The sequence below is a fragment of the Schistocerca gregaria genome, chromosome 5 (genome assembly GCF_023897955.1).
Source record: "Schistocerca gregaria isolate iqSchGreg1 chromosome 5, iqSchGreg1.2, whole genome shotgun sequence".
NCBI lineage: Eukaryota > Metazoa > Arthropoda > Insecta > Orthoptera > Acrididae > Schistocerca > Schistocerca gregaria.
The window spans coordinates 500946624-500974410 of NC_064924.1; the positions used below are offsets into that span (position 1 = coordinate 500946624).

General features: G+C 40.6%; 1 protein-coding gene across 2 annotated transcripts in view; it reads left to right on the top strand.

Moving 5' to 3' along the window:
• The window catches only part of LOC126272042 (multiple epidermal growth factor-like domains protein 8), a 371715-nt gene that overhangs the window by 157084 nt on the left and 186844 nt on the right, over positions 1–27787 (top strand). For both annotated transcript variants that reach the window (XM_049974556.1, XM_049974557.1), the window contains exons 10-11: positions 11017–11324; positions 20057–20229. In XM_049974556.1, coding sequence (XP_049830513.1) covers positions 11017–11324; positions 20057–20229 — 481 coding nt within the window. The remainder of the gene's footprint in view (positions 1–11016; positions 11325–20056; positions 20230–27787) is intronic.

The window sequence follows — 27787 nt, forward strand, 5'->3', positions numbered from 1 at the left end:
TTTACATACCTGTGAAAAGAGAAAGTTGCTAATAGGAACTTTTATTACCATATTTACTTGAATCTAAGCCTCACTTTTTTTCCAGTTTTTGTAATCCAAAAAACCACCTGCGGCTTGGAATTGAGTGCAAAGCAAGCGTAAATTCTGAAAAATGTTGGTAGGTGCCACCACAACTAACTTCTGGTGTCGAATATATGTAGTGCTACACAGGAATGCTTTGCGGGCACAAAGATAAATACTGGCACCAAAATCTCTGCATCAGTAAATAAATTAAACAAAAAAAAGGTGGAAGAGGAGCTTTTTTTCTCCGCCCCGAGTTTTGACCACTGCATTTTAATACATTATCCAACGAAGTAAATACAAATTCCGTATGGTTCATCTTCGAATGTAGCACCATTTCAATGTACTATGAAAATGCACTGGCAAGACTGTTTGGGATGTTTGTCAATATGGCAAACTCTACCTTCTGAATTTTTTCCTATCCGTGAGAAGAGATGGTTGCTAGCAGGAACTTTTATGAATTGTGAATCACATGCAGTATTCTCTTCACCGTAAAAATAATACGAATATAAACATTTTGCCATATATTGTTTCGTGTTTGCTGCTATCTCATTTAAATCCTGTCTGCCTAATGAACTATGAAACTAGAGTGAGACAACAACAAACGCAGAAGAATATACATATCATGTCATGTTTATATTCGTATTATTCTTATGCTGAATAGTGATACAGTTAGAAATGAAGCACGGAAACTAACAAGATTTTTGAATCTAAGATGACTAGTTTCTTTGCAGAATGTAATGTACTAAATAGGCACCTGCAAAGATTTTCAAACGGCGAAAAAGTTTCGCTGAATTCTCGTTCAGAACATTTTCTACCATATGCAGTCTATTATTTGGTTCTTGTTGATCATTAACAAAGAAAGCAGTAGTGTAAGTAACAGCAAATAGCAGTCTCTTGCCATTGTTTCACTAATGAGACAATTCCTCTTTTTTTATTTTATTATTATTTTTTTTTTATTTATTGTAAGTGGCGGCAGTGAGCACTAAAGCAAGCCATGCCGCGAGCAGCGACAAGTAGTAAACACTCATAATCAGAATGCGACAAACAAGGATGACACAGCACAATAAGGCATTTTCAGCTTAAGAGTGATGTAAACACCTATAACAAAGAGAACGGCACTTATCAGATCAAAGAAAAATAGGCAGTGAATTCAAACGAGACGAAGCATGTGAAAAAGGAAAAGTACCCGTATAAATGCGGACGGAGCGCCTGACACACAGGAATTGCTACCTGGTAAAGGTTAACTGCTAAGCTTACGACTCGAACCAAACTACTGTAGCTGTATCGTCATTCATTCGACTTAAATTGTGTCTCATATTACAATGGACCAACTTTGTTTCGATTTGGAGATGCGGCCATAAACTTTTCTCTCCCCTTGAATTTCGAGTCTCAATTTTTAGGTGTGGTGTAGATTTGGGAAAATTTTTTTTCCGTGATTTCGAGTCCCATTTTTCAGGTCCGGCTTAGATTCAATTGTGGCTTAGATTCGAGTAAATGCAGTATATAACACACGACTGTGAGCCCTTGTGACACTACTTACCTTTTGGTGCTGTGAGTTTAACTTGTAACTGTCCCATTCATCCCCTCAGGGGACCAGCTAATAATGACTTGATACAGGCAGGGTGATGCTTTGGTCCCTGAACATCTGAGCAGTGGGCTGATCAGAGATGCCAGTCTTCTATTCTATAAACTCTGGACATACCTCAGCAACCACTGCAGGGCATGTTGGTGGAACTTAGTGTGCCTTAGAGATTGGGGCCTCTGCTTAACAGCCAATATTGTGGGCTTGTGACATTACAAAACTGTACATGATGCTGAGAAGTATGATGATTGTCAAAAGAAAACGGTCACTAACTGTCAATCTGGGGGGAATCTGCCACTCTCCAGTTGTATATGGCCTACTGAAGCAAGTTGGTCCCCGTCTGGGCAGATGTATGTTGCCCTAGTGTATTGTGGGAACAAAGTTGGTCTTACTACTAAATCTCAAACTCTCAGTGGAAAAACTGGACTATCAGGTAGTACTAAGATGCAACCAAAAAGAGAGCTTGGGGTTGCCAGTCTTCTTGAGAGAAAAAAATGTAAGGAGTGTGATAAAAACTAACATTGATAACCTGCCATGATTTAATGGAAATTCACCCCAAGGAATTGGGATAAGAAGTATCAGAGTCAGACACATGTATACGTACTTGTAGCTGCATCTGCAAACGGGCAACTTTCACAGAGCCTTCAAATGCCCTGAAATCAACAAATCTCCAAAATAAAAAATATTCCCCACCCAGAAGCTAAAAATGGCAAAGCCATTATTGTTGTTCTACACATCACAAAAGGGAGAAGAAAACCATCACTGATCAGTGGTTCCTTTAATGCAGTGGAATGTAAACAGATTTAGAACTAATACAGAGTCACTCACAAAGTCCTAGCACTGAAAGAAGCACTGTGCTTGTGATTCCGGGAGATACATCTGAAAACTATTAATGCACCTTTGCTAGGAACCTACTCTCAGGGTGTATATGCCCCAGGACAATTGGGAAATCAGGAGAAACCCAGTAATTTTTTCATCCAGGAGAAATCCAGGAAAAACCAGTAAATTTTTAGGATTCTGGGAATTATTCGTTGTTTTAGTTTTCAGCTAAATTTTTGTAGTTTTGACTGATAAGAACTGATACTTTAACAAAGAATTTTACTTCAGCTCACACTGCACGATAATACTGCAGCAACAAAATATAAACAAGAGAATAACAATAAAATAAAGCATGCAAAAAATACACCATTTACAATAACAAAACACAGTGCACACACAAGTATCTGCTGACTGTGAAATGTGCCAAACACTATGGAATACTTTGTAACAACAAACTGCTTGCAATGCGTGTCTTTCTCATGGGGCTCGTTTTGATGAGTGTGATGTCACAACTGTTTATTCTCTAATAGGTTGTGGCAAAATATTGTGAATGATGCTTTGAGAAGCATTACTTTTAAAGTAAATTCCCTTTTATGCAAGATGAATTCTGTTTCATGTGAGAATGTGTGATGAATTTCTTAAATCACAGAGCATTAGACTCCCACTCAAAACTTAACACTGACCATTTAGAAAAATTTTGGGCCCAGAAGACCAGCCACTTATGCCATTATTTAAAATTTTTTTGGCACATAATGTGCTTGATATACCTTAAAGGGTAACACCCATTGAGAAAAACCAAGTTTCAATATTAGTTTTTCTATTTATTTTGCATACATAATTGACTTTTTTTTTAGGGAAAAATGAATATGCTCGACGGAACATGTATTCAGCCAGTAACCCACGAAATGTTCCTTGCAAAGCAGTGAAATTTTTAATCATGCTTGTCAGAAATATTGAGCTGCTACTATTTAAATTGTGTACTTAGGATCCTGCCAAACCACACCCTTGGAGGAAAACAAAGTTGGCAACCAATGTCATACGTGAAAGCTTAGCTTTCTTGTAGCTGTAGTGCATGTATACTAATTTAAACAATTAACTTTTTCTGTTTGTGTGTGTGCCAATTAATAATGATGTTGCTATTTGCTGACTACATTATGTGTCCTTTGGCCTGAATATCTGCTGTAATTGGCTGGTGAGTTTTACAGCTCTGAGGGAAAGTATTTAAAACAGAAAAAATGTTCTTTCAATAGGGGCATGGTGTATTTGCATCTGGAAAAAAGTGTATTTTTACCTGAGAAAAAGTGTATTTTTAACCAGGAAATGCAGAAAAAATCTGGGAATTATTTTTCTTGCCTGCATACACACCCTGTATTCTTTCCTGGGGAAAGATTACTTTGGCATTAACAGGACTATTGGGGGGAGGGGGGAGAGGTAGTGCCGTTCATTAGCAACATAGACTACACTTCACCAGTCCCATTTGTTACCATCTTGCAAGCACTAGCTGTTGTCATCCACGCATTGTTGAAATTCAGCATATACATAGCATCATTCTCATGTAATGATTCATTTGATAAGAAGCTCTTTATAGATAGATTGCTACTTACCATAAAGAAGGCACATCAAGTTTCAGACAGGCACGACAGGATGAACGTAATGTGGTATGGAAGCTTCAATATGAGGGGGTGGGGAAGAGGAAGGACAAGGGGAAAGAATAGTAGTGTACGGGTGGAGAGAGAGATGAACACTGTCTAGTGGACTGTGCAGGCCCTAGACTCTAGCAGGTGCAGTGTCAGGATGTTGCGGGGCAGGGAAGTGGGGAAAAAAGGAACAAAAAATGAGAGGAGCAGGGAAAGATGGGTGGATGCGTTGGCAGAGGGCTGCAAATAAACATGGTGGGAGACAAGAATGGGGAGGAGTTGTTAGGACATAGAGGGTAGAAACTGTTGGGTGGAGGGTGTGGGGACAGTATATTACCATAGGTTGAGGCCAGGATAATTACGGGAACGAAGAATGTATTGTAAGGATAATTCCATTTGCGCAGTTCAGGAAAGCTGATGGTGAAGGGAAGGATCCAGATGGCTCGAGTAGGGCAGCTGCCATTGAAATCAAGTGTGCGATATTCAGCTGCCATGTTGTGTCATGGGTTGGTCTACTTTGCTTGTGGCCACAGTTGGGTGGTGGCTGTTCATCCTGGTGGACAGCTAGTTAGTCACACCAATATAAAAAAAAAAGAACTGTGCAATGATTGAAGCAGAGCTGGTAAATGACATGGCTGCTTTCGGCCCGGACTCTGATGGGGTGGGATAAACCTGTGTCAAGACTGGAATAGGATGTGCTGTGGGGTGGATTGGGCAGGTTTTGCACCTGTATCTTCCGCAGGGATATGATCCTTGTGGCAAGGGGTTGGGATTGGGAGTTTGGGATTGGCAGTGGCATAGGGATGGACTAAGTTGTTGCGGAGGTTGGGTGGGCGATGGAACCCCACTGTAGGACGGGTGGAGGGTATCTCAGGTAGGATGTCCCTCATTTCAGGCCATGATGATAGGTAATCAAAGCCCTGGCAGAGGGTGTGGTTCAGTTTTTCCAGTCTGTCGTGGTACTGGGTGACAAAGGAGACACTCCTTTGTGGCTGGTTTTTGAGGGTGGTGGGAGGAGTGGGGTTGTGAGGGGAAATGGCAAGGGAGGTTTGTTTCTGGACTGGGTCTGGAGGATAGTGCTTATCTGTGAAGGCCTTGGTGAGACCTTCAGCATACTGAGCAATGGAGCGTTTGTCACTGCAGATAAGCTGTCTCCAAGTGGGCGGGCTGTATGGGTGTGATTTTTTGGTGTGAAAGGGATGGCAGCTGTCAAAATGCAGGTACTGTAGGTGGTTGGTGGGTTTAACGTAGTCAGCCATCAGAGAGTAGGAGGTCAGCATTTAGGAATGTGGCATGCTGGGTTGAGGAGGACCACATGAAGCGGACGACAGAGAACATGTTGAGGTTGTGAAGGAACGAAAATAGGGTGTCTTGGCCCTGGGGCCAGAGCATGAAGTTATCATCAATGAACCTGAACCAGGCTAGGGATTTCATGTTTTGGGAGGCTAGGAAGTCTCCTCTTGATGGCCCATAAAAAGATTGGCATAGGAGGGTGGCATGCGGGTGCCCATGGCTGTGCCACAGATTTGTTTATACACCTTCCCTTCAAATGAGAAGTAGTTTTAGGTTACGATATGGAGGTGGCGTAAACAGTGACAAGTAGGAATCCAGTAAGTAAAAAGGTTGGGGTTGGGGGGGGGGGGTGGGGAGGGGGGGGGGCTTGGTGGAGAGTTTGTGAAGGAAGCGGTTGGTGTCTTTCACATGGGAGTCTAGATTTAGGGCACTGTTGACACCACCTCCCTATACAACAGCATCCCTCATGCCCATGATGTTAGTGCTATTGAAAGCCATATTTCCCATTGTCCTTGAGATTCCAAACCCACTACCTCATTCACCTTATTAACTTTATCCTAACGCACAACTACTACTCATTTGAAAGGAAGGTACATAAACAAATCCTTGGCACAGCCATGGACACCCGTATTTCACCCTGCTATGCCAACTTTTTATGGGCCATCTAGAGGATATCTTCCTTACTTCCTGAAGCATGAAACCCCTAGTCTGGTTCAGGTTCATTGATAATATCTTCATGATCTGAACCCAGGGTCCAGAAACCCTATCTTCGTTCTTTCACAACCTCAACACCTTCTCTCTTGTCCACTTCATGTGGTCCTTCTCAACATTGCATCCTCCTATATGATGGCTCCATTCCCACCTCTGTCCACATTAAAATCACCAACCACCAACAGTATCTGCATTTTGACAGCAGTCACCCTTTACACTACCAAAATTGCCTCCATATAGCCTGACTGCCTGGGTTGTCATATCTGCATTGACAAAAAACCTGCCTTGCACAGTATGCTGAGGGTCTCACTGAGGCCTTCACAGACAGGCACTATCCGTCAGATCTAGTCCACAGACAGATCTCCCCATTTCATTTCCCCCTCACATACCCCAATCCTCCCACCACCCCCCAAAAGCCAGCCATAGAGGATTATCCCCTTCATCACACAGTACCACCTTGTACTGGAACAACTGAACCACATCCTTCTCCAGAGCTTTGATTACCCACCATCATTCCCTGAAATGAAGGTCATCTACCCAAGATACTTCCCAACCCCTGCTAAGTGGTTTTTCCATTGCCCACCAAACCTCCACATCATCTTAGTATAAATCCTTGTTCTTCGCTCCCATAATTATCCCTGGCCTGAACCTACAATTACACGCTGTCGCCACACCCTCGCACCCAACAGTGTCTTCGCCCCCCCCCCCCCCCCCCCCATATGTCCTAACTTCTCCTCCCCATTCTTGTCTCTCACCCTGTTTGTTTTCAGCCCTCTGCCAATGCATCCACCCATCTTTCCCCACTCCTCTCATTTTTTGTTCCTTTTTTTTCCCACTTCCCTGCCCCATGTCCTCCTGACACTGTGCCTGTTGGAGCCTAGTGCCTGCACCACTCCACCAGACAGTGCTTGTCTCTCTCTCCACCCAGTCACTACTATCCTTCCCCTTTCCCGTTCCCTTTCCCTTACCCATTTCCCTTTCTCTTCCCCTTCCGTTCCAGATTGCTGCATTCTGGCCCGAGTTGCTGTAGTTGGCAGTCGTGTGTGTGTGTGTGTGTGTGTGTGTGTGTGTGTGTGTGTGTGTGTGTGTGTGTGAGGCGTGCTTGCTTTTGTGTGTGTGTGTGTGTGTGTGTGTGAATGTTGTGTATTTGTCTTGTTTCACTGACGAAGGTTCTGGCTAAAAGTTACATGTGAGTGAGTGTCTTTTAATCATGCCTACCTGAAACTTGATGTGTCTTCTTTATGGTAAGTAGCAATCTGTCTTTTCCTACTTTGTTGATATTCCTACCTTGAGTTTCCATTGTTTGATTTAAGCTCTTCGTTGACCTCTGTAAGCAACACCTCCAGTCATTTGTAAGTGTTATGATGTAAGTCAGACCATTTGCTTTGGGGTTCCAACAACACTTGCCCCAGCAATCAAATTCTCCATAATCTCTTCTGAACAGAGCTAAATGATGGGTTTCAGCTCTGCCACAGAGTTGTCCTCAACCATTAACCTCTCCTTCTGTTGGCCTACTAAAACAAGTATTCTAGAGAGGAAGGTACGTACTGATATGCACTCAAATGACCACATCCCTAACTGGATAATTACCAGACAGAAGAGAACCTGAAATAAAGCTGCTAGAATGGATGTTCAGCAAAGCTGTCTGGACACTGTGTAGCCATTTATCATCCAGGAATGGGTGGCTTATATTACAAGTGAATAACCCACCATGCAGCTGAGACATCCACACCAAAGGCGTCAAAATGGGCAATGTGCCCATGGGTGAAAGCAATGAATGCCTCATTGCAATTAGGGACAGGCAAGTAGCATAGCGAAGGTTGAAGGCTAGGCTAGGCAACTGAGGGAGAACTTAGCAGCCATATGGGATGCAAAGAAAAAAACCTGGTAAACAGTTAAAGAGAACAGATGAAGATAAAGGTCATGGCAAGAGTTTCGCAGTTCCATTCATCTTTCCATGCCAACCATAAGAATATTGGAGTTGATGCGGAAGGACTCTGCTAAAGGCAGGTAAACCTGTGTATCTGCCATGATAAATGATTGGGATTATTTGAACTTCTTCAGATGACATGGCACAACATCGGCTAATTTCTTTGAAAACATAATGTCTAATGAGAACAAAGACTCACATTCCTGAGATAGGAAGGAGCTGCCTAGATGGCACATCTGGGCTCTAGCTCAGTCATGGGATGCGCCACTATTATGTATAGCATGTTGTGCAAGCTGTATAGATGATTAAGAGAAACATTCCATAATATTTATCAATTGCTTATGGTCACTGGGGTTATTCATGTTGGGAATCTGTTATGATATCCTTCCTAAAACCAGGGAAGGATGAGCAGTTACCCTAGTATTGCAGTCACAAGCTACATAGGAAAGACCCTTGAGCAGATGGTATTCAGCCATCTAGTGTGATTATAAAAGAATGGGAAGCTTATTAGCCACTTCCAACGTGGGTTCAAGAAGTACTGATCTGCTCTAGATAACCTGAATGAAATGAAAGCACATTATAGGGACATTCTTTGATATGAAACGGCATATGACATTACATGGGGGTACAGCATAGCCAGTTTCACAATTTGAACTTCCACTGAAGGTTGCCAGTTTTATTAGAGCCATTCCTTGAAGATCAGTTGTTCAATTACCAAAAATGAGAGATTCTGTCAAGAAACTATATACAAGAGAATGTTGCTCCTCAAGGGGCATTTTAATTATCACCCTCATTGCCATTGTTATAAACTGCGTAACTTGCTACTGTGAAGAATCCTTGGAGCCTTCTTTGTTTGTTGACTGTTTTATGATTTATGCTCCTCCTCTTGTCTTTCAGCCACATGTCATCAACTGCAGTTGAAGCTTTGTTGAAGCTTTAGAGAACGGAAAATGGGTCACAAAAGTCAGATTTTTAAGTTTTCAACAGACAAAACTGTGTATATTCATTTAATTGTATATGTTGCAATATCAATGAAACAGAACTGATTTTTAATGGCATCATGCTCCATTTAAATTAGCAAGTTAAGATCTTGGGCCTCATATTTAATCGAAGGTTCAGACAGAAGATTCCAGGCCGTCAGAAGTATAAACTATCAACATTTAATGCTTTAGACATTTTTAATGTCTCGGATGCAGACAGATGCCATTTACAACAATTTCATACAATATTTATTCACTTCTATCTAGACTATCAATGCTCCATTTATTGTTCAGCACAAACTTCATTTCCAGACTGTGCTGGTTGCAGTACACCATGTGATCTGCATGCTGGCAATAGGGATTTACACAAACCCCATCCCCAGTCTCTATGCTGAAATTAGAGAGCTACCATTTAGTTTCTGATTTTCAGCTACTGACCATACAACTTGCTTTTAAAGCTGAATTGGTCAGAGTCTCCAATGTCCGCCAATGCTAACACCAGCAGAACAACTATTCCTGGACCGCCCACAAGCTGCTAAGCAAATTGAGATCTGGGCAAAAACAGCTTGTAGTACAGAACAACTTAGCAGACCTGAAGAAATTGGAAGAACAACAAAATACCTTGTAGCCAGTAATTGAAGAAGCAGTCATGCAAACAAGCTTCACAAAAAGTGTAGTAATGAAAATGAGCAGGAAAAATGAAAAAAAAAAAAAAACCATTAACATTGCAGTGGAAAAAATTATTAAAGAAGTAGATGCTTCCAAATATCTAGGAAGTAAATTAACCAAGAAAGGAAACATCAATGATGGTATTTCAGTGAGAATAGAAAATAGTTCGATATTTTATTATTGTGTATCAGACATAATTAGAAAGTAGAAGTTACCCCGCAAAAGCAAATACCGTGATACACAAGTCATATACCTGCCAGTTCTGACCTATTGGTCTGAATGTTGAACTTGGGCACAGGAAAATCTGAGCAGAATACAAGCAACTAGTTTGCATTTGTGTAGGGCAATGCCCTTCAATTCATGACTTTCTTCTTTGCTATGATGAGCCTCCAGAAAGCATTGTATGTGTTGCCATCATAACAATACCATCTCTTAATTGAACTTGTTTTTTATTGTTGGACTGGAGACATGCCTTCAATTTTAATTGATGTTTGGATGAGTGTAGTATATGTTTTTTCAATTTTTGTTAGGAGTCAGATCTCGTCCCTAAGTTGTTAGTGACCCGGTTTTAAAATTTGAGCAACTGGGTTCTTCCTAGTTTTTATATTAGTGATTGGATGTCTACATACAAGTTTTAATATTTTCTAACTGGTTAAACTTCATATACAAACCAGTATTTTATTATAAGACTTCTATAATTGTATTGAATTCTGAAGACTGATTCCCTCTCCCTCCCTCCCTACTTCACACACACACACACACACACACAAACACACACACACACACACACAGGGTAACATTCCGAGTGGGACAAAAATATGTATAAAAAAACAAAGATGCTGTGACTTACCAAACGAGAAAGCGCTGCTAGATAGACACAATAAAAACACACACACACAAATTTCAGGCTTCCACAACCCAACGCTCTTCATCAAGAAAGAGGGAAGGAGAGGGAAAGGCGAAAGGATGTGGGTTTTAAGGGAGATGGTAAGGAGTCATTCCAGTCCTGGGAGCGGAAACACCTACCTTAGGGGAAAAAAAGGAGAGGTATACACTCTCACACACACACATATCCATCCGCACATATACAGACACAGGCAGTGTGTGTGTTTGTGTGTTTTTTATTGTGTCTTTCTACCAGCACTTTCTTGTTTAGTAAGTCATAGCATCTTTGTTTTATATATTTATTATTTTTTTTCTATAATGCTTAGACACTGTGTTGAGCAGTGTTGACATTGCTTATTGCCTCATTTTTTTAACACGCGATCTAGTGTTTGCAGTTTTTTCAAATTGATGATAATTACTCGTAATATAAATTTCATTGTGTTGCAGACATCGAAGTTTCATGGAATGCACAGCAAATCCAGAATGTGGTTGGTGTTCAGCAGATGAAGTGTGCTATGGTCGAACAATTGGAATAAACTGCACAACAAATCTACAAACAACTCGTTGTCCTGGGATATGTCCAGCTTTGGGAGACTGTCATTCCTGCTTGATACATGGAACAATGACAAATCCAAGTGATCAGATACCAAATAATCAGTATTCATCTGCTGCACCAGTATCGTCTGTTGCCTCTAAGTTAAATCTTGGTCAGTGTACTTGGTGTGTCCAGAATGCTCGCTGTCACCACAAAGATGGTAAGGACATCAGGAAATCTGAATGCCGCGCATCTACTAACCATTCTTTTTTATGAGTGTGATGCTAAGTTAGTTCTGTATTGTATGCAGTTCTTTTTTAATTTTTTTTTTTTTTTATTCGTGATCTGTTTAATTTGATCATTACAACTAATATGGGGACAATGGCTATAAGATGCTTTCACAATTTGCTTAAATCTTTTGGGTTAGAAATGGTTAAATATGGCATGATTATCCACAGTCCTTTCTAAATTTCACTTATAATAAATAATTTGGATGTTGTCTTCTTAAACATTGCAACTAAGAAGTACTGTCCTTTCCTAACAGAAAAGAAAAGAAGAAACATATTGAATGCCAATTTGGTTAAAATGCTTTGGCTAAATAGTAGAGTATGGGTTTCTTTGTTTTGCAGTTAGATTTTAAAATAATGTTCCTTTTAAATAAAGACTTACGATTAGATATTGCCTTTCTTCTGGGTTGCTTGAACTTATGAGAAATTTCTCTTTACTAACTGGCAGCAGAGGCGAAGTTAGAGGATTTGTTTCTGTCTATGTATGATAGTAGTTTCAGTTTTTGGGTTTGTGTGTTATAGATATTCTACAACAATCTTGAATGAATCTTAAGAAACATGTCTTAGTTTCATCTCCCTCATTCCTCTGGTCTTGCTCTTGGTGCAACTGATGTTATTAGATGTGATTTTGCTTGCCCTGTTCTTCAATTCTTGCTGTTGGTACCACTTCTGCTACCGAGCAAGGTGGCGCAGTGGTTAACACACTGGACTCGCATTCGGGAGGACGACGGTTCAATCCCGTGTCTGGTCATCCTGATGTAGGTTTTTTGTGATTTCCCTAAATCACTTTAGGCAAGTGCTGGGATGGTTCCTTTGACAGGGCATGGCCGACTTCCTTCCCTAATCCGATGAGACCGATGGCCTTGCTATTTCCCCTCTTCCCCCCAAATCAACCCAACCCAACCCAACCCACTTCTGCTGTTAGAATGGGTATCTCACGTGTGTTGCAATTGGTCCAGTTAAATTGTCTCCATCAGGCTGATTATCCCTCATAGCTCTTATTCTATCTCTGGAGCTCTCATTTAGAAGGTATAAAAAAATCATTCAGACAGGTTGTGCTGTGTTGCTTTCGGAATCAGATAGCCTTGACTGAGATCTTAAATTGATGGAAAGTACCTTTAGTAATAACATTATTCCAGCTGTTGATCCTTTACTATACTGTGGATAGCAAAAAAAAAAAAAAAAAAAAAAAAAAAAAAAAAAAAAAAAAAAAAAAAAAAAAAAAAATGGAGTTAGTTATTTTTGGTGTAATTGGCCACCAGACTGTGCGAAAATCTCACTGCTGCCACTGTGCAGAATGAAAGACTGTGAAGTTACTAGCTAACCCTAACGATAAAAACATTGAAGCCAATTTGGGACACCAATTCCTAAAAAATTAATAGATATATAAATAAAATAGTTCCCCAAGGACCTGCTCTGCTGGCTTGACAAGATAGTGTGTTCACTCCTCTTGCTCCAAAAAGGGATAGTAAAATCTCAGTAGTGTATCATCACCATAAATTTAAAGTACAGTAGTAAATATGATAGTACTGAGAACAGAGCTATGCATATGATCTATGGGCGCCATATTACGATCCTTATACCTACTTTCCTTACTCATAAAACTTTCCTGCCTGCCCTGGTTTTAGTTATATTTAGTTCAGTTATCAAAACAATGCAATCATTTACATATTGTTCCAACAAAAAGGGGTATCATGGAACTCAGGATACAAAACAGTAAACTTTACAGATACTTTTGGAATAAATGAAAAATTGGTCTCCAGCCCAATTGGACACTGTCTGTTTACTAATAAAGTAAAATTGCCATCGGAAATGAGTAAGGAATAATTTGAATATGTGAGGCAACAGAAGACTACACATACTTCTGCAATAACAAAACACATCATGAAATAATAATGAGAAAGAATTTCAGTTATTAATACTCCTGTCATTAAACACAGTGAAATGAATCTGGAATAAATAAATCTCGCACTGACTAACTGGAGGCTGCCTACTGTTATGCTAAATAGTTGTGTAACCTCACATAAGCCTTTACTTGCCTTTGCTAACTTGGTAATTGGCAATGCAACATGAAAGGAAACTTGGTCAATTGACTTTAGAACTAATTAAATAAAAGAACTATCACAGAATATCAGCACAATTGCAATGCCCAAATATGATCCAGGCCAACACACACAACAGCATCACAAGTTTATGCAAAATTAGCAAGCGTGAATAATTGTTTTCTTTTAAATAAAATATTTAGTTTGAAGTGATAGGAATTAATTTACTTTCAGGTAATTGAATTTACTTTCGATATGCCAGAATAACTTTGGCTCTAAACAATATTTATCTCAACAGTGAAGTTACTGAGGCATCTTAAAAATAGTTTTACTTCTTTTTTCAAAATTATTTAAAATAGAGAAATGAAAAGGCTTTGAAATTATTTTTTGTATACCAGGTGATCAAAAAGTCAGTATAAATTTGAAAACTTAATTAACCACGGAATAATGTAAATAGAGAGGTAAAAATTGACACACATGCTTGGAATGACATGGTGTTTTATTACAACCAAAATGAATTGCTAGACGCATGAAAGATCTCTTGCGCGCGTCGTTTGGTGATAATCGTGTGCTTAGCCGCCACTTTCGTCATGCTTGGCCTCCCAGGTCCTCAGACCTCAGTCTGTACGATTATTGGCTTTGGGGTTACCTGGAGTTGCAAGTGTATTGTGACTGACCGACATCTCTAGGGATGCTGAAAGACAACATCCGACCCCAATGCCTCACCATAAATTCGGACATGCTTTACAGTGGTGTTCAAAACATTATTCCTCGACTACAGCTATTGTTGAGGAATGATGGTGGACATATGAGCATTTCCTGTAAAGAACATCATCTTTGCTTTGTCTCACTTTGTTGTGATAATTATTGCTATTCTGATCAGATGAACCGCCATCTGTCGGACATTTTGTGAGCTTTTGTATGTTTTTGGTTCTAATAACACCCCAAGTCATTCCAAGCATGTGTGTCAATTTGTACCTCTCTATCTACATTATTCCGTGATTTATTCAGTTTTCAAATTTATACTGTCTTTTTGATCACTCGGTATTTCTTTCTTTTCAAATAAATGACACCCAGATAGTTTCAATAACAGGAATGGACATCAGACCTACTTGATAATAATGACTGTATCCATCATCAGCAACTGTTGTTGTATATATCAAAATAATAAGCAACCCATTACTTAAAAGAAATTTAATTTCTTTACCAGTTTAGCACACTTAGTGCCCTTTTTCATAGTTGTTGCATAGACTCTATGAACCACATGACCACGACATTTTGCTGCATGCATCTTATTGTTGACACAAATAATGCAATAGCCTTCCGAAGAAGGGCACTTAGTACTCGAAACTGGTAAAGAAATCAAATTTCTTTTATGCATCATGTTGCTTACTATTTCATTAAAATAATGACTTGACATAATTATTATGTTACAGTTTATAAGTTGTGCTATAATTATTATTAAAACTAAAAGTTCACCAACATCACTGGATAATGCCGTTACAGTTATAACAAACAATAACTAAGTGGAACAGTCTTACGGTCGGTCATTCGTTGTTGAAAATGCTGCAGTAGCTCCAGACAAAATTTGTGAGCACAGATTTACTTAGCAATGTCCATTGGCAGAGCAGGCTCTTGACATGAATGGAGCTGCCTTTTCATTTGCCCACACTCGTCAATTGCTATTGTGTCACTAATTAAAATGTCTCTTCATTTAGACTTAGCACACACCTCACATATCCGATCACATCAGAGTCTGCAGCCAAGTGCTCGTGCAGCATGAGAATTCTGACGTCACTCCACTCGCATTCCAAGGCCCTACTACACAGTGTGTTTTTACTCTTTGATATGTGTCCATAACATTTCCGTAACCAGCATTGATGCAGAATTAATTACTGTTATTTGTATTATTACCTACACAGATCAGTAAACATTCTTTACGTGTACAAATATCTTTAAGGTGTACAAGAAAATCAAAATGAAATATAGCTCAATGTGTCATCTCAATGATGAGTAGCAATAGATCATTTTCATAAAGTGTTAAAAGTTCTAGAGTATTTCTGCATGAATTTATAGATATTATTTCTGTAGGCATTACTAGCTAGTTGCTGACATGGCATCTATGGCCATTTGTGCTTTAATGTGGTTTTAATACATACAGACTCTCTCAGGAAGAGTGGTCAATATTCGAGATATGATAGGAACACTTATTTTAAGAGAAAACTTTAGATGGTCATGTGACTTATTCTGACTGCTTTTTGCTATAGAACATATTTAATGTACATTTGTTTTTGGGCTAGTAGCACTAAGGTTTGTCTCTTACCCGCTCACCCTCTTTGACATTATATTCTAACCCAACCTCCCTAGTTGCTTTCAACCTGTTTGCTTGGGATGTCTTTCTACCATTGAACTAGCCTTTTGAATGCTCAGTTGTCCAAGGTGTCTTGTGAATGAAGTAGAGTGAGGGATTTGGAGTGTATCAAAGAGAAACACCAGTTAACTGTGTTGGTACACATACTGATTAAAACACCACACATGTAGATTAAAGAGGTATTTGCAGATATAGTGCACATTTACTACTTCTGCAATGGCCGTGCTCCTGCTGCTGTCGAATAATACTGTTGGCACTTCCCAACCCACTGAATTCCTCATCATAGAGTTTACTGGAGTTTTAAGCACATTGTGTAAAAAAGGTTTTCTTCCACGTTCCAATTTTTCTTTTAAAACTGTAAGCCAACAACCTTTATGACAACAGCAACACATTGGTGAAACGGTGCAGCATAGTCCTACTATCAGCATATGACAGCTTTCTGAATGTATCAATGTCACAGGAACATGAGTATGGTGAACACATTTTATGTGGAAAACGTGGACCCATTTCACACAAATAGTGGCTTAAGTCTTCACACCCCGTCACACGACTTGAATTTTGTCAGTAGTTAAATGACATTAATATTATTCGCTAATGAAGCCACATTTACACAGAATGGAATCAATAACACACGTAATAATAATTGATTATCGCTTGAATATACACGTGCCATATGATAAACCAATTTCCAATTAGGTTTTTTGATCAGTGCTCCAATCACTTTGGTGTGACACGATCAGTAACATGTTGATAAGTACAATCATTTTAGAAGGTTGAATGGTGGGACAAAATAACTTGCTTTATGTGGAAAACTTGTTTGTTGAGCACCTTGAGGATGTTCCTTTGGCATGACAGAACCCCTCTACTTTTTAACAGATGTGTGAGGGAACATCTCAGCTGCACTTACCGTAATCGCTGGATTGGTTGTGGCAGTGCAGTTACGTGACCACCAAAAACTGCTAGAGCTAGATTTTCACCCAACACGTAAACAAAAACATTTTTGTTTATGTTTTGGGTGAAGTCTGTGGTGTACGAATGAAAAGTGAATAAACAAGATGAACTGTTTGGTTGCATCATGGATGCAGCTGCCCTCATTAGGTACTGTGCAAATGCACATGTACTAGTAAAACAAGATATTCTCCCAGATGATCAGAAATGCACTGAAGGTAAAAGTGGCTAATGTATCATCCCACCCTTAAGCACTCTGCTTTACAGACTTTCTCCAGTGCAGTCCCCAACAATCAGTTTTTTTTTTTTTTTTTTTTTTTTTTCCCCCATCCCGTCCGGTAAGTCTCCCCTGACTTGGGGTTCTGGGTGACTTTTCCGAACTCTGTGCGGTTCCTGAACCTCATTAGTCCTTTTCCTTCATTACTTTTCCTCCGCCTTCAACCCTTCTGCCAGAAGAAGGAACAACTTGCTCTGAGAGCTTGCAAATTTAATTGCCTTTATATGTGTGTTCTCCTGCTGTCGCTTGGTGAGTAATTGTTTGTTTATCCAATTACGTTATATTTCTTAAGGTAATTGTAGGATATTTGAACATTCATTGTGGACTGTACAACAGCTGTAATGTGATGTTTAAGATAATGCTTGCAAAGGAAACTCCTCATTGCACCCCCCTCAGATTTAGTGTGGAGATGAGCCAGTGGATAATCCTTCAAAAACTGAGAAAGGCACTGATGACCCCTCAATTGAGTGCCCCACAAAACAAAGATCGTCACCATCATCATCATCAACAAAAACTGAGAACAGATCAAGCATGAAAACAAAGTGAAGGCATACTGAACTGTGAAAAAAGAAGCAAAATAGAAACAGTGAATGGTCCAAGATCAAGATGTGCAAACATCAAGGGAATATAAATAGCCACGGTGTTGTGGTTATGTGATCACAATGTTGGGACTGCGAAGAGGAAGATTTGTGTTCAAATCTCATGCTGCCCCCCCCCCCCCCCCCCCCCCTCGATCCACACTTTTTTTTGAGCTGTCCATCTGGTCTCTGATGTGTCTGTTCGCCGTATTCAGATTTGTGTCTATGTCATTGTGTAAAGTCTGTTCGCGACAGTGAGTTGGAGGGAAGGGCCCCCTTACGTATATAAATCTCATTTGTTCTGCACAAGTATCACATGTTATGACTTTTGTTCCATTTAGAAGGTGTGGCTCTCGGATTCCTTTATTGTATTATAGTTCACACCCATTTATTTGTTGTTTTCATTTCTGTGGGAGGTCTGTGCGGCATCTAGCTTGCTCTCACTATTCATCACACTCACTTGCAGTGGTAATATATTTGTACCACATGACTCATATTCTATAATCAATGTATAGTATGACAGTTGCCTTAACTACAATAGCAGACCAGATATGTCAGTGACCAGATAGGAAGTTCATAATTTTGTGTGTGTGTGTGTGTGTGTGTGTGTGTGTGTGTGTGTGTGTGTGTGTGTGTGTGTGTGTGAGTGTGATGAAGGGAGGGGGGGGGGGGGAGGGGGGCTCGAGCAAGATTTGAAAAAGGATCTTCCGCTTTGCAGTCCAACGCTGTGACCATGTGACCACAAACCACGATGCCATGATATGTGCTATTCTCTCGATGTTGAACAATTTGAGCTTGGATCATTCACTGTTTCTATTTTGCTTCTTTTCACACAATTCAGCGCTACTTCTTCCTATTTTCATGCTCGATCTGTGTTCAGTTTTTGATGGGCTATCCACTAAGTCATTTTACCACTGAATCTAAGGGGGTGCGATGGGTAGTTTCCCTTGTGAGAGGTGAAGTGTTAAAAATACTTATTTTTCAGTTTATACTTTGTGAATTGTTGTCTTAATGCTTACTAACTGTTGCGCATATGTGTGTGTATAGACCTGATGATGTATTGAATAATACCATAAATAACAATGTACATTGAATGTCTTCTAATTCAGAAACCATTCAGAATAGGGTGTATATCCATATGATTGTTCCTTTCATGTCCCTGAATATGGACCATTCCCCCTGAGACACGCTGTATAGCATATGAACACCTTCCAATTATCTTAAATGCAATATGGAATAAACACCTTCAATTATATACATTTTTCACATTGTGTTTGCCATGCTACATCCAACAGCAACAGTGTACACTACATTTTCGTGAAATGGTGATGTGTCCTCATACGGAATCTGGCCACAAATAACAAAAAGTTATCTTCGTGTCATAGGTAAAGAAAGAAAGAACAATTAAATTTAGTAATTATTAAGTTTAATAATGATTTGAATCTAGAATTTATTTTCTTGTGTACTATTTTAGTTTCCTGGTATTCTTTAAAACATTAAAGACATTAAGGCCAGGAGGATTACAGGAGTGACGGATAGTTAAGGATGTGTTGTAAGGATAACTCTCATGTACATAGTTAAGAAAAGCTGATTATGGAGGGAAGGATACAGATGGCACTGATTGTGAAGCAGCCGTTGAACTCAAGCATGTTATGCTCAGTGACTTGTTGTACCACTGGTGGGTCAACTTTTATTTGTGGCCACAGTTTGGTGGAAAGCTGGCTGGTGACCACGCCCACATAAAACTGTGCAGTGATTGGAGCACAGCTGGTGTATGATGTGGCTGCTTTCACATGTGGACCTGCCTGTGATTTGATAGGATAAGCCTGTGGCAGGTCTGGAGTAGGATGTTCTGGTTGGGTGGATTGAACTGGCCTTGCACCTGGCTCTTCCACAGGGCTAGGACACCTGTGCCAAGGGGCTGGAAGAGAGAGTGTGGCACAGAGATGGACCAAGATTATGTGCAGGTTTGGTGGGTGACAGATACTGCTTTAATTGGGCTTGGAAGCATCTTCAGTAGGATGTCCCAAATTTCCAGGCATGATGATAGATAATCAAATCCCTGACAAGGGATATGAATCAGTTGCCCTGATGTGAGGTGATATTGGATGACAGGGGGAGCATTGCTTTGTATCTAATTATTGGGGGTGGTGGGCAGATTAGGGTTGTGGGAGGATATGGTACAGGAAATCTGTTTATGGACTGGGATTTCAGGGTAGTATCTGTCTCTGAAGGCCTTAGTGAGAATTACAGTGTAAAGGGAAAGAGAATTCTCAACATGGAGGAGGATGGCAAGTTGGGTTGATGAGGACCAGATGAGGGGAATGTAGAGAATGTGTTATGGTTGGGGAGGAATCTTGGCACTGAGTCCAGATCATGAAGATATTATTAGTGTCCATTTTTTGTATTATCCTTTGAGTACATTTGATCTCTGTCATTGTGTCCTCAGATAATTTTGGTGTTTGCGGGCTGAGAGAGGACACACCATCCCAAGTTCCTGGCTGGTGGGGACCGAAGGGTACGGAGATAAAAAGAGTTGAAGAATGTCGAGAACTGGACAGAAGACCTGGACTAACTTTCCTTAAATATAAGCACCCCGCCAACTGGTCACAGCCTGACTCGGTATGAAACCACATTTATTCAATATCTGTACATGCATGTGCAGTTGCGTTTTATTAAAAACTTTCTTCATTGCTTCAGATAAACAGGTTAACATTCTGTTGTAAGTGTTTATTGTAAATTAAATGTAATCATGCCATATAACAGAGCTGCTTCAACCACGGTGTGTGTTTCAATCTGTATTGGAATATGCTGTTTTCTGTTGCTGCCAACCGTCCTCTCAACCACATTTAAGTCTCCTTTCCATATTGTTTTCTCCTACCTTGTTCTCCATTTTTATTTGGAAGTATTTCATTCATTTTCTGTTCTCATTGTTCTTCAACAGCACATCTACATCTTATAGTGCAATGTTCTCCTTCCCTAAGAATTTCTGGCAGTCATCTAGACAGTGTTTCACTGATGACATATTTTCTTGTTTTTTTTTCTTCATTTTGCAGTGTTTTTTGTGACTGGTACATTAAAGTGTGAAATTCTTGTATTCCATTCCAATTCTTTCGTCAGCCTGTTTCTTTATCTTGACACAAAACAGTTTTATGTTTGAAATACTCAAAACCATTATACACTCCTGGAAATGGAAAAAAGAACACATTGACACCGGTGTGTCAGACCCACCATACTTGCTCCGGACACTGCGAGAGGGCTGTACAAGCAATGATCACACGCACGGCACAGCGGACACACCAGGAACCACGGTGTTGGCCGTTGAATGGCGGTAGCTGCGCAGCATTTGTGCACCGCCGCCGTCAGTGTCAGCCAGTTTGCCGTGGCATACGGAGCTCCATTGCAGTCTTTTAACACTGGTAGCATGCCGCGACAGCGTGGACGTGAACCGTATGTGCAGTTGACGGACTTTGAGCGAGGGCATATAGTGGGCATGCGGGAGGCCGGGTGGACGTACCGCTGAATTGCTCAACACGTGGGGCGTGAGGTCTCCACAGTACATCGATGTTGTTGCCAGTGGTCGGCGGAAGGTGCACGTGCCCGTCGACCTGGGACCGGACCGCAGCGACGCACGGATGAACGCCAAGACCGTAGGATCCTATGCAGTGCCGTAGGGGACCGCACCGCCACTTCCCAGCAAATTAGGGACACTGTTGCTCCTGGGGTATCGGTGAGGACCATTCGCAACCGTCTCCATTAAGCTGGGCTACGGTCCCGCACACCGTTAGACCGTCTTCCGCTCACGCCCCAACATCGTGCAGCCCGCCTCCAGTGGTGTCGCGACAGGCGTGAATGGAGGGACGAATGGAGACGTGTCATCTTCAGCGATGAGAGTCGCTTCTGCCTTGGTGCCAATGATGGTCGTATGCGTGTTTGGCGCCGTGCAGGTGAGCGCCACAATCAGGACTGCATACGACCGAGGCACACAGGGCCAACACCCGGCATCATGGTGTGGGGAGCGATCTCCTACACTGGCCGTACACCTCTGGTGATCGTCGAGGGGACACTGAATAGTGCACGGTACATCCAAACCGTATCGAACCCATCGTTCTACCATTCCTAGACCGGCAAGGGAACTTGCTGTTCCAACAGGACAATGGACGTCTGCATGTATCCCGTGCCACCCAACGTGCTCTAGAAGGTGTAAGTCAACTACCCTGGCCAGCAAGATCTCCGGATCTGTCCCCCATTGAGCATGTTTGGGACTGGATGAAGCGTTGTCTCACGCGGTCTGCACGTCCAGCACGAATGCTGGTCCAACTGAGGCGCCAGGTGGAAATGGCATGGCAAGCCGTTCCACAGGACTACATCCAGCATCTCTACGATCGTCTCCATGGGAGAATAGCAGCCTGCATTGCTGCGAAAGGTGGATATACACTGTACTAGTGCCGACATTGTGCATGCTCTGTTGCCTGTGGCTATGTGCCTGTGGTTCTGTCAGTGTGATCATGTGATGTATCTGACCCCAGGAATGTGTCAATAAAGTTTCCCCTTCCTGGGACAATGAATTCACGGTGTTCTTATTTCAATTTCCAGGAGTGTAGAAACTGCATTTTCTGGCATTATTTACTGATTAACCTCCATAATTCCTGCACTGATGTGGTTTGTTATCATTTTTCAGGCTTTTTGAAGCTAATTTAAATCGATAACAAACAACTATGTTGGATAACATCTTCTTGGACTTCCTGCTATGTTCAGTGGTTACACATGTGACAAACCTTCATCAGAGTTCTTCTTGGCCTTTATCAAGTGGTGACTGACTACCTCGTGTGTAACTGCCCTTGTCCTAGTGCCCAGTCCACTGCCATTTAAGAAGATGTTTCTGTCCCTCTTCTGGCCCATACACTTTAACCCTATTGCAGGCCGTAGGAAGTATATTTACCAGTAACTGTATGTTTTTATTGTGTTTTTTGGCGTATGTCATACTACTTCTGTACATTTCTGGCATATAATGATTGTCCACTGTGGCAGTTATAGTTTGAGTCCATTGTGAAATTTAGCCTTTAGGGCTGTGGGAAGTACACATACCACAAAATGACTGATGACCTTTGGGAAGCATGCTTACTACCAAAGCAGTTTCGGCACAAGACATGGGAAATATACTTACCACAAAATTAATATTTCTTTTGTGGACTGTGGGAAACATGCTTACCACCAGTTATACTTAAGTTATACATCGTTCTTGAGAATATGTCTACCACCAATGGATGTGCCTCACATCCTGTGGTAATATGCTCTACCAGGTGTATGAAAACTGCTATAACAATCACTTTCTGTTCTTCATGAGATCACTACTGCTGTCACTTGCTGAGACACATTAATTTGCATCTACAAATGGGAAGTGAGATATACACTTATCACTGTAGTTTAGCAGCTCACAAAAAGGTAGTGGGAGATACATATACCACCATAGCTTTTGGTCCTAAATCACAGAAATAAATTATCAAAAGATAAATATGAGCAATTGATCATGGTTCTAATACAATATAAAAATTAAATTTTTGGACGCACTACAAAAAAAAGTGTCTTCACAAAGGCCGGACGTCAAACTGTGCTCATCTGCAAATCCCTGTCTTTACTAATGGTGTTAGTGGATAATTTTATCTCTATGGCTTCTTTCATTCTGCTCTTCCAGGAACTGATAGCTTTTATAATGATAGAGGTATCATTGAATGCAATTTTACGCCTGTTTTCCAATCTGTGTTCACCTAGTACCAATTTCTGTAGATAGTTTAGTCACAGACACCTCTTATATGAAAGCCGACAATGGTCTGTCATGCACATAGTCTGCCCATTCCAATACTGTCTCTGTCCGCATGGCATTTTTTTAAATGCTGGAAATTCTTTGGCGTATGTTGTCTTTCACAGGCCTCATGAGATGGCAGTATTAGCTGTTGATCTGGAGACTGGCTAGGTATGCAGGATTGTTCTATCTTGCACACAGTTCGCTTGATCTCATACTGTCTCCAACTACACAGTATTTTTTAAACACCAGGAGTTCTGTGGTGTATATTATTTTTCACAGGCATTGTGAGTTGGCTGTGTATTATCTGGAGGACTGGAGATTGATTCGATGTTGTGTCTCTTCAGTAGCCCGCTAATCTTTCCCTCTAATAAATGACAAGATGGCAAAAATTCAAGCTTTTTACTCTCTACCTCTGTTGAGTTCTGCTTGTGAATACCTTCTGAAATTGGTTGTGGTACTTGTTTGATGATGTACTCTTGGACTAGATGTGGGCATGGCGTGTACCGAGATGTTTCAGGAACTTTTCCCGCTTTTCACACCTGTGCGACCATAAAATAGTTGTGTCATTGACTTTCATATTTGTGTAGTTAGTAAAGTAAGTGGCGGAAATGATTTCTAACATCTGACAACATATTGTTTTCAGTGGTTGATTCAGCAGTTATAACTGGTTTTACTGTTGTGATTTACTTTTTGAAAATGTTCTGTTTAGATACACTTCTAGAAAAAAAAACAACTATTTTCTTCAGTTTCTAAATATCAAATAAGTTATTTTTATAAATCAAATAAGAATTTTCCCATTTTAATATTAATTACTGACATAAAAGTAAATAAATTTTCAATAATGTTCTGCAATAACGCTTATTCATGAACTTTTTTATCATTTTAGAGAGTAAGCCTTTTTTTATCATCTGGAGGTAACAATGATTGCTGTAATGGTTAAAATGATTATTTTCTGGAGTAGTCAAAATTATGGATTTAGATTACTGTTTTTGACCATCTCAAATGCATATCCTTAGATAAGAAAAATTAAAACTCTTGTACGATCTGACATATCACATATCAAAATACACCTAGTATTATAAGATAATGAGATATAATATCCACATATTGCACAGGAGTACTAGTCTATACATTGTCACTAACCTAAACACCATTCAGCTAGAACTTATGAATCAGAACCAAATATAGAAAGTAAAAGTAATATGCCAAACAGTTTCATAAAAATGAGGAATAGAAGTCATTAGATCTAAAAATTCTTTACTCAATTACTGGACACCAGACTTTTTTTTAGGATTGTGTACTTCAATCAATACAAACAGAATCCCTATAGGGTAACTTTTTTGTTCATCTGTCAGTCTAGTTTCAGACTGTCTGACTGACCAATTGTTAAGACTCAGTTTTTTCATAAATAAGTAGATGTATCAGGTTGAAATGCGTATCACTTACAAAGCACTACAGTCCCGTGGCAATGTGAAAAATTTAAGCTTCTGAGTCAATACAGTCAAAAGAAACAGCCATTTATGTGACATATCTTGATACGCCTACATCTGCATCTACATCCACTCTTCTGCAAACTGCTACAAAGTACTTGGCAGAGGGTACATTCCAATGTACCAGTTATATTTATACAGCATTTTGCACATAAAGGACCCACATGGTTTTGGAATATTGCCCTGGTAGTGACACTAAATCTTCGGATTAAGGCAGAATGATGACGAAAACAAAAAGCCAGACGTTGTTGAGTTTGATCCTGGCTGAAAAGAAGGGACAAAGACAGGGGATTATATTCGCTGCTTATGAAAGAACTGAGGCTTGAAGATCCACATGAATTTTGGAATTTCATGAGGGTGGACATGGCCTGTTTCAAGAAGCTGCTGTCTGTGATAGAAGATGGAATTAGCAAGTGTGACACAGGCATGAGGAAGCCTGTCTCACATTCTCTAAAGTAAGAATTAAATAATATGTTTATACGTTTTGTGATTGTACCTGCCTAGATCACGAATAAAATACTGATAAATGCTGTGTGGATATAACGTTATGTTTCCTGGAAACTGAGGAATCTTTTGAGAGTTTGGGTTTTAGTGACAGAATAACACAGACCACCATTTCAAAAGTTGTTGTGGATATATGCACTGCAATTTGCAACACTTTAAAGGACTAATACTTAATGGTGTACTTGTGTTATTTTTCCAAGTCTGGACTTTATGTACGAGGGGGGACCCAAAAGTAACCGGAAGCGTAATGTTGCACATCGTGTACTTGTAGTAGCAGGTTGCGCTGCCAGAGGGTTGTAGTAGGAGCTCTGCTGAGTCATTCTGCCACACGGCGTCACCCAACAGCGAGAAGTATGGTTTCGTTGGCAGTTCTGTGAGTGTGCGTACAGTGCAGATGTGACATGAAGAAATGGCTAGTTCTTACGAACTATGTGCGGCAGTGAAGTTTTGTTTCTTGCTCGGCAAGAATGCAGCAGAAACTGTTGCGATGATTCAGACTGCCTACAAAGACCATGCTCTTAGTAAAATGCAGGTGTACAAATGGTTTTCTCATTTTAAAAAGGGAGAAATGGTGGTTGAAGATCAGCCCCGTTCTGGTGGACCTTCAACTACTCAAAGCGAAGAGAACATGGACAAAATCCGTGATCTCATCAGTGAAGATCGACGCAGGACAATCGACCAACTTGAGAACTTGTCTGAGTTGTCCTGGAGCTCAATTCAGTGCATCTTGACCATCGATTTGGGGATGCAAAGAGTGGCAGCAAAATTCGTGCCGAAGCTTCTTACTGGAGATCAAAGGGATCATTGCGTCTCGAAGTGAAGGACGGGTTCAACAAAATCATTACAGGTGATGAGTCATGGTGCTATGCGTATGATCCAGAAAGTAAACAGCAGTCATCACAATGGAAGTCATCTGGGTCACCTCGACCAAAAGAAACTTGACTAGTGAAATCGAATGTGAAAATGATGTTGATCTGTTTATTGACATCAAAGGGATCGTACACTCTGAATTTGTCCCTGGAAACCGGACAGTAAACCAACAATTCTATTTGGAGGTTATGAAACGGCTTCTCAGAAGTTTGTCGCAAAAAGTCCGTCTTTGTGGGATTCTGGCATGTGGTTCCTGCATCATGACAACGCTCCTGCCCACACAGCTCTCAGCGTTCGCCAGTTTTTGGCCTCAACGAAGACGACTACTTTGACCCATGCTCTCTATTCGCTGGATTTAGCACCCTCGGACTTCTTCCTATTCCCGAGGATGAAAAGAGACTGTAGAGGGAAGCATTTTGTGGATATGGAAGACGTAAAACGCAATGTTATAAAAGTGCTAGCAGGTATCAAAGAGGATGAATTTAAATGGTGCTTCGAATACTGGAATGAACGTTTGGACAAGTGTATTAATTCTAATGGAGAGTACTTCGAAGGAGATTAAGGTTGTATTTGAAAACAATAAAGTATATGCTTTCTAGAAAGAAATTCCGGTAATTTTTGGGTCCCCCCCCCCCCCCCCCCCTCCCGCTCGTATGTACTACTCAGAGTTTTGCAGTCCTCATCTCTCACAATGGGCTGAACTGCAAGGACTTTCTCTCTTTCACTGCCAGTTTCTCTTTTTCTGGCATGCTGAAATCAAGCAAGAGATGCAGTCAAATCAACATAAACTTTTGTAAACTTAGGCATTACGATGCTAATCGAAAATCACCGTATAACGTTATATGCATATTACTCAGAAAAAAATGATTTCTCATGTTCTTTATCATGTTACCGTGGGTCATACATACCTTTCCTCGCTGTATGCCTGATTTAAGGTGTTTAACGCCTCTTTGCTCCACTTCATTTCCAGAATATGAAGCTATCAATAGAAAAATTCCTTTCACAAACAGCTGGTATAAAAAAGTCTTCCGGGAAAAAAGTTTCTTTTCTGCATTTATGAAAACTGCTTACTGGAGGGGGAAAAAATTAAATAAGTAAATAAATAAATAAAAATGCGGAAGATCCGCAACCCGAAAGTCTGAAATTAGCCACTAGCCACCTAGCAATAACCAAACAACAAGCAGAAAGGACTGTGGTACACCCTTCTGCGCTTGCAGGAGTTATCTCTGCCTACAGCGCGTGTGCGGATTGACGGCAGTTTGGAACTGCTCTCTATTCTGCTGCACGAGTAATGTGTCTGCTAATTTTCATTGTTTCATCCATTCTATTGCCAGGTGGCTGCCACGTTAGACTAGTACCGTTTGCGATGGATCGTCGTGTAATACCTGCTTTAAGCAGCTTCCTGGAGCTTGTCATCATATACAGGGGGTTACAAATTGATACTGACAAATATTGAGGGGGTGTAGAGGGTTTCATGAGGAACAAATTGAGGATGGGAACCTGTGGCTGG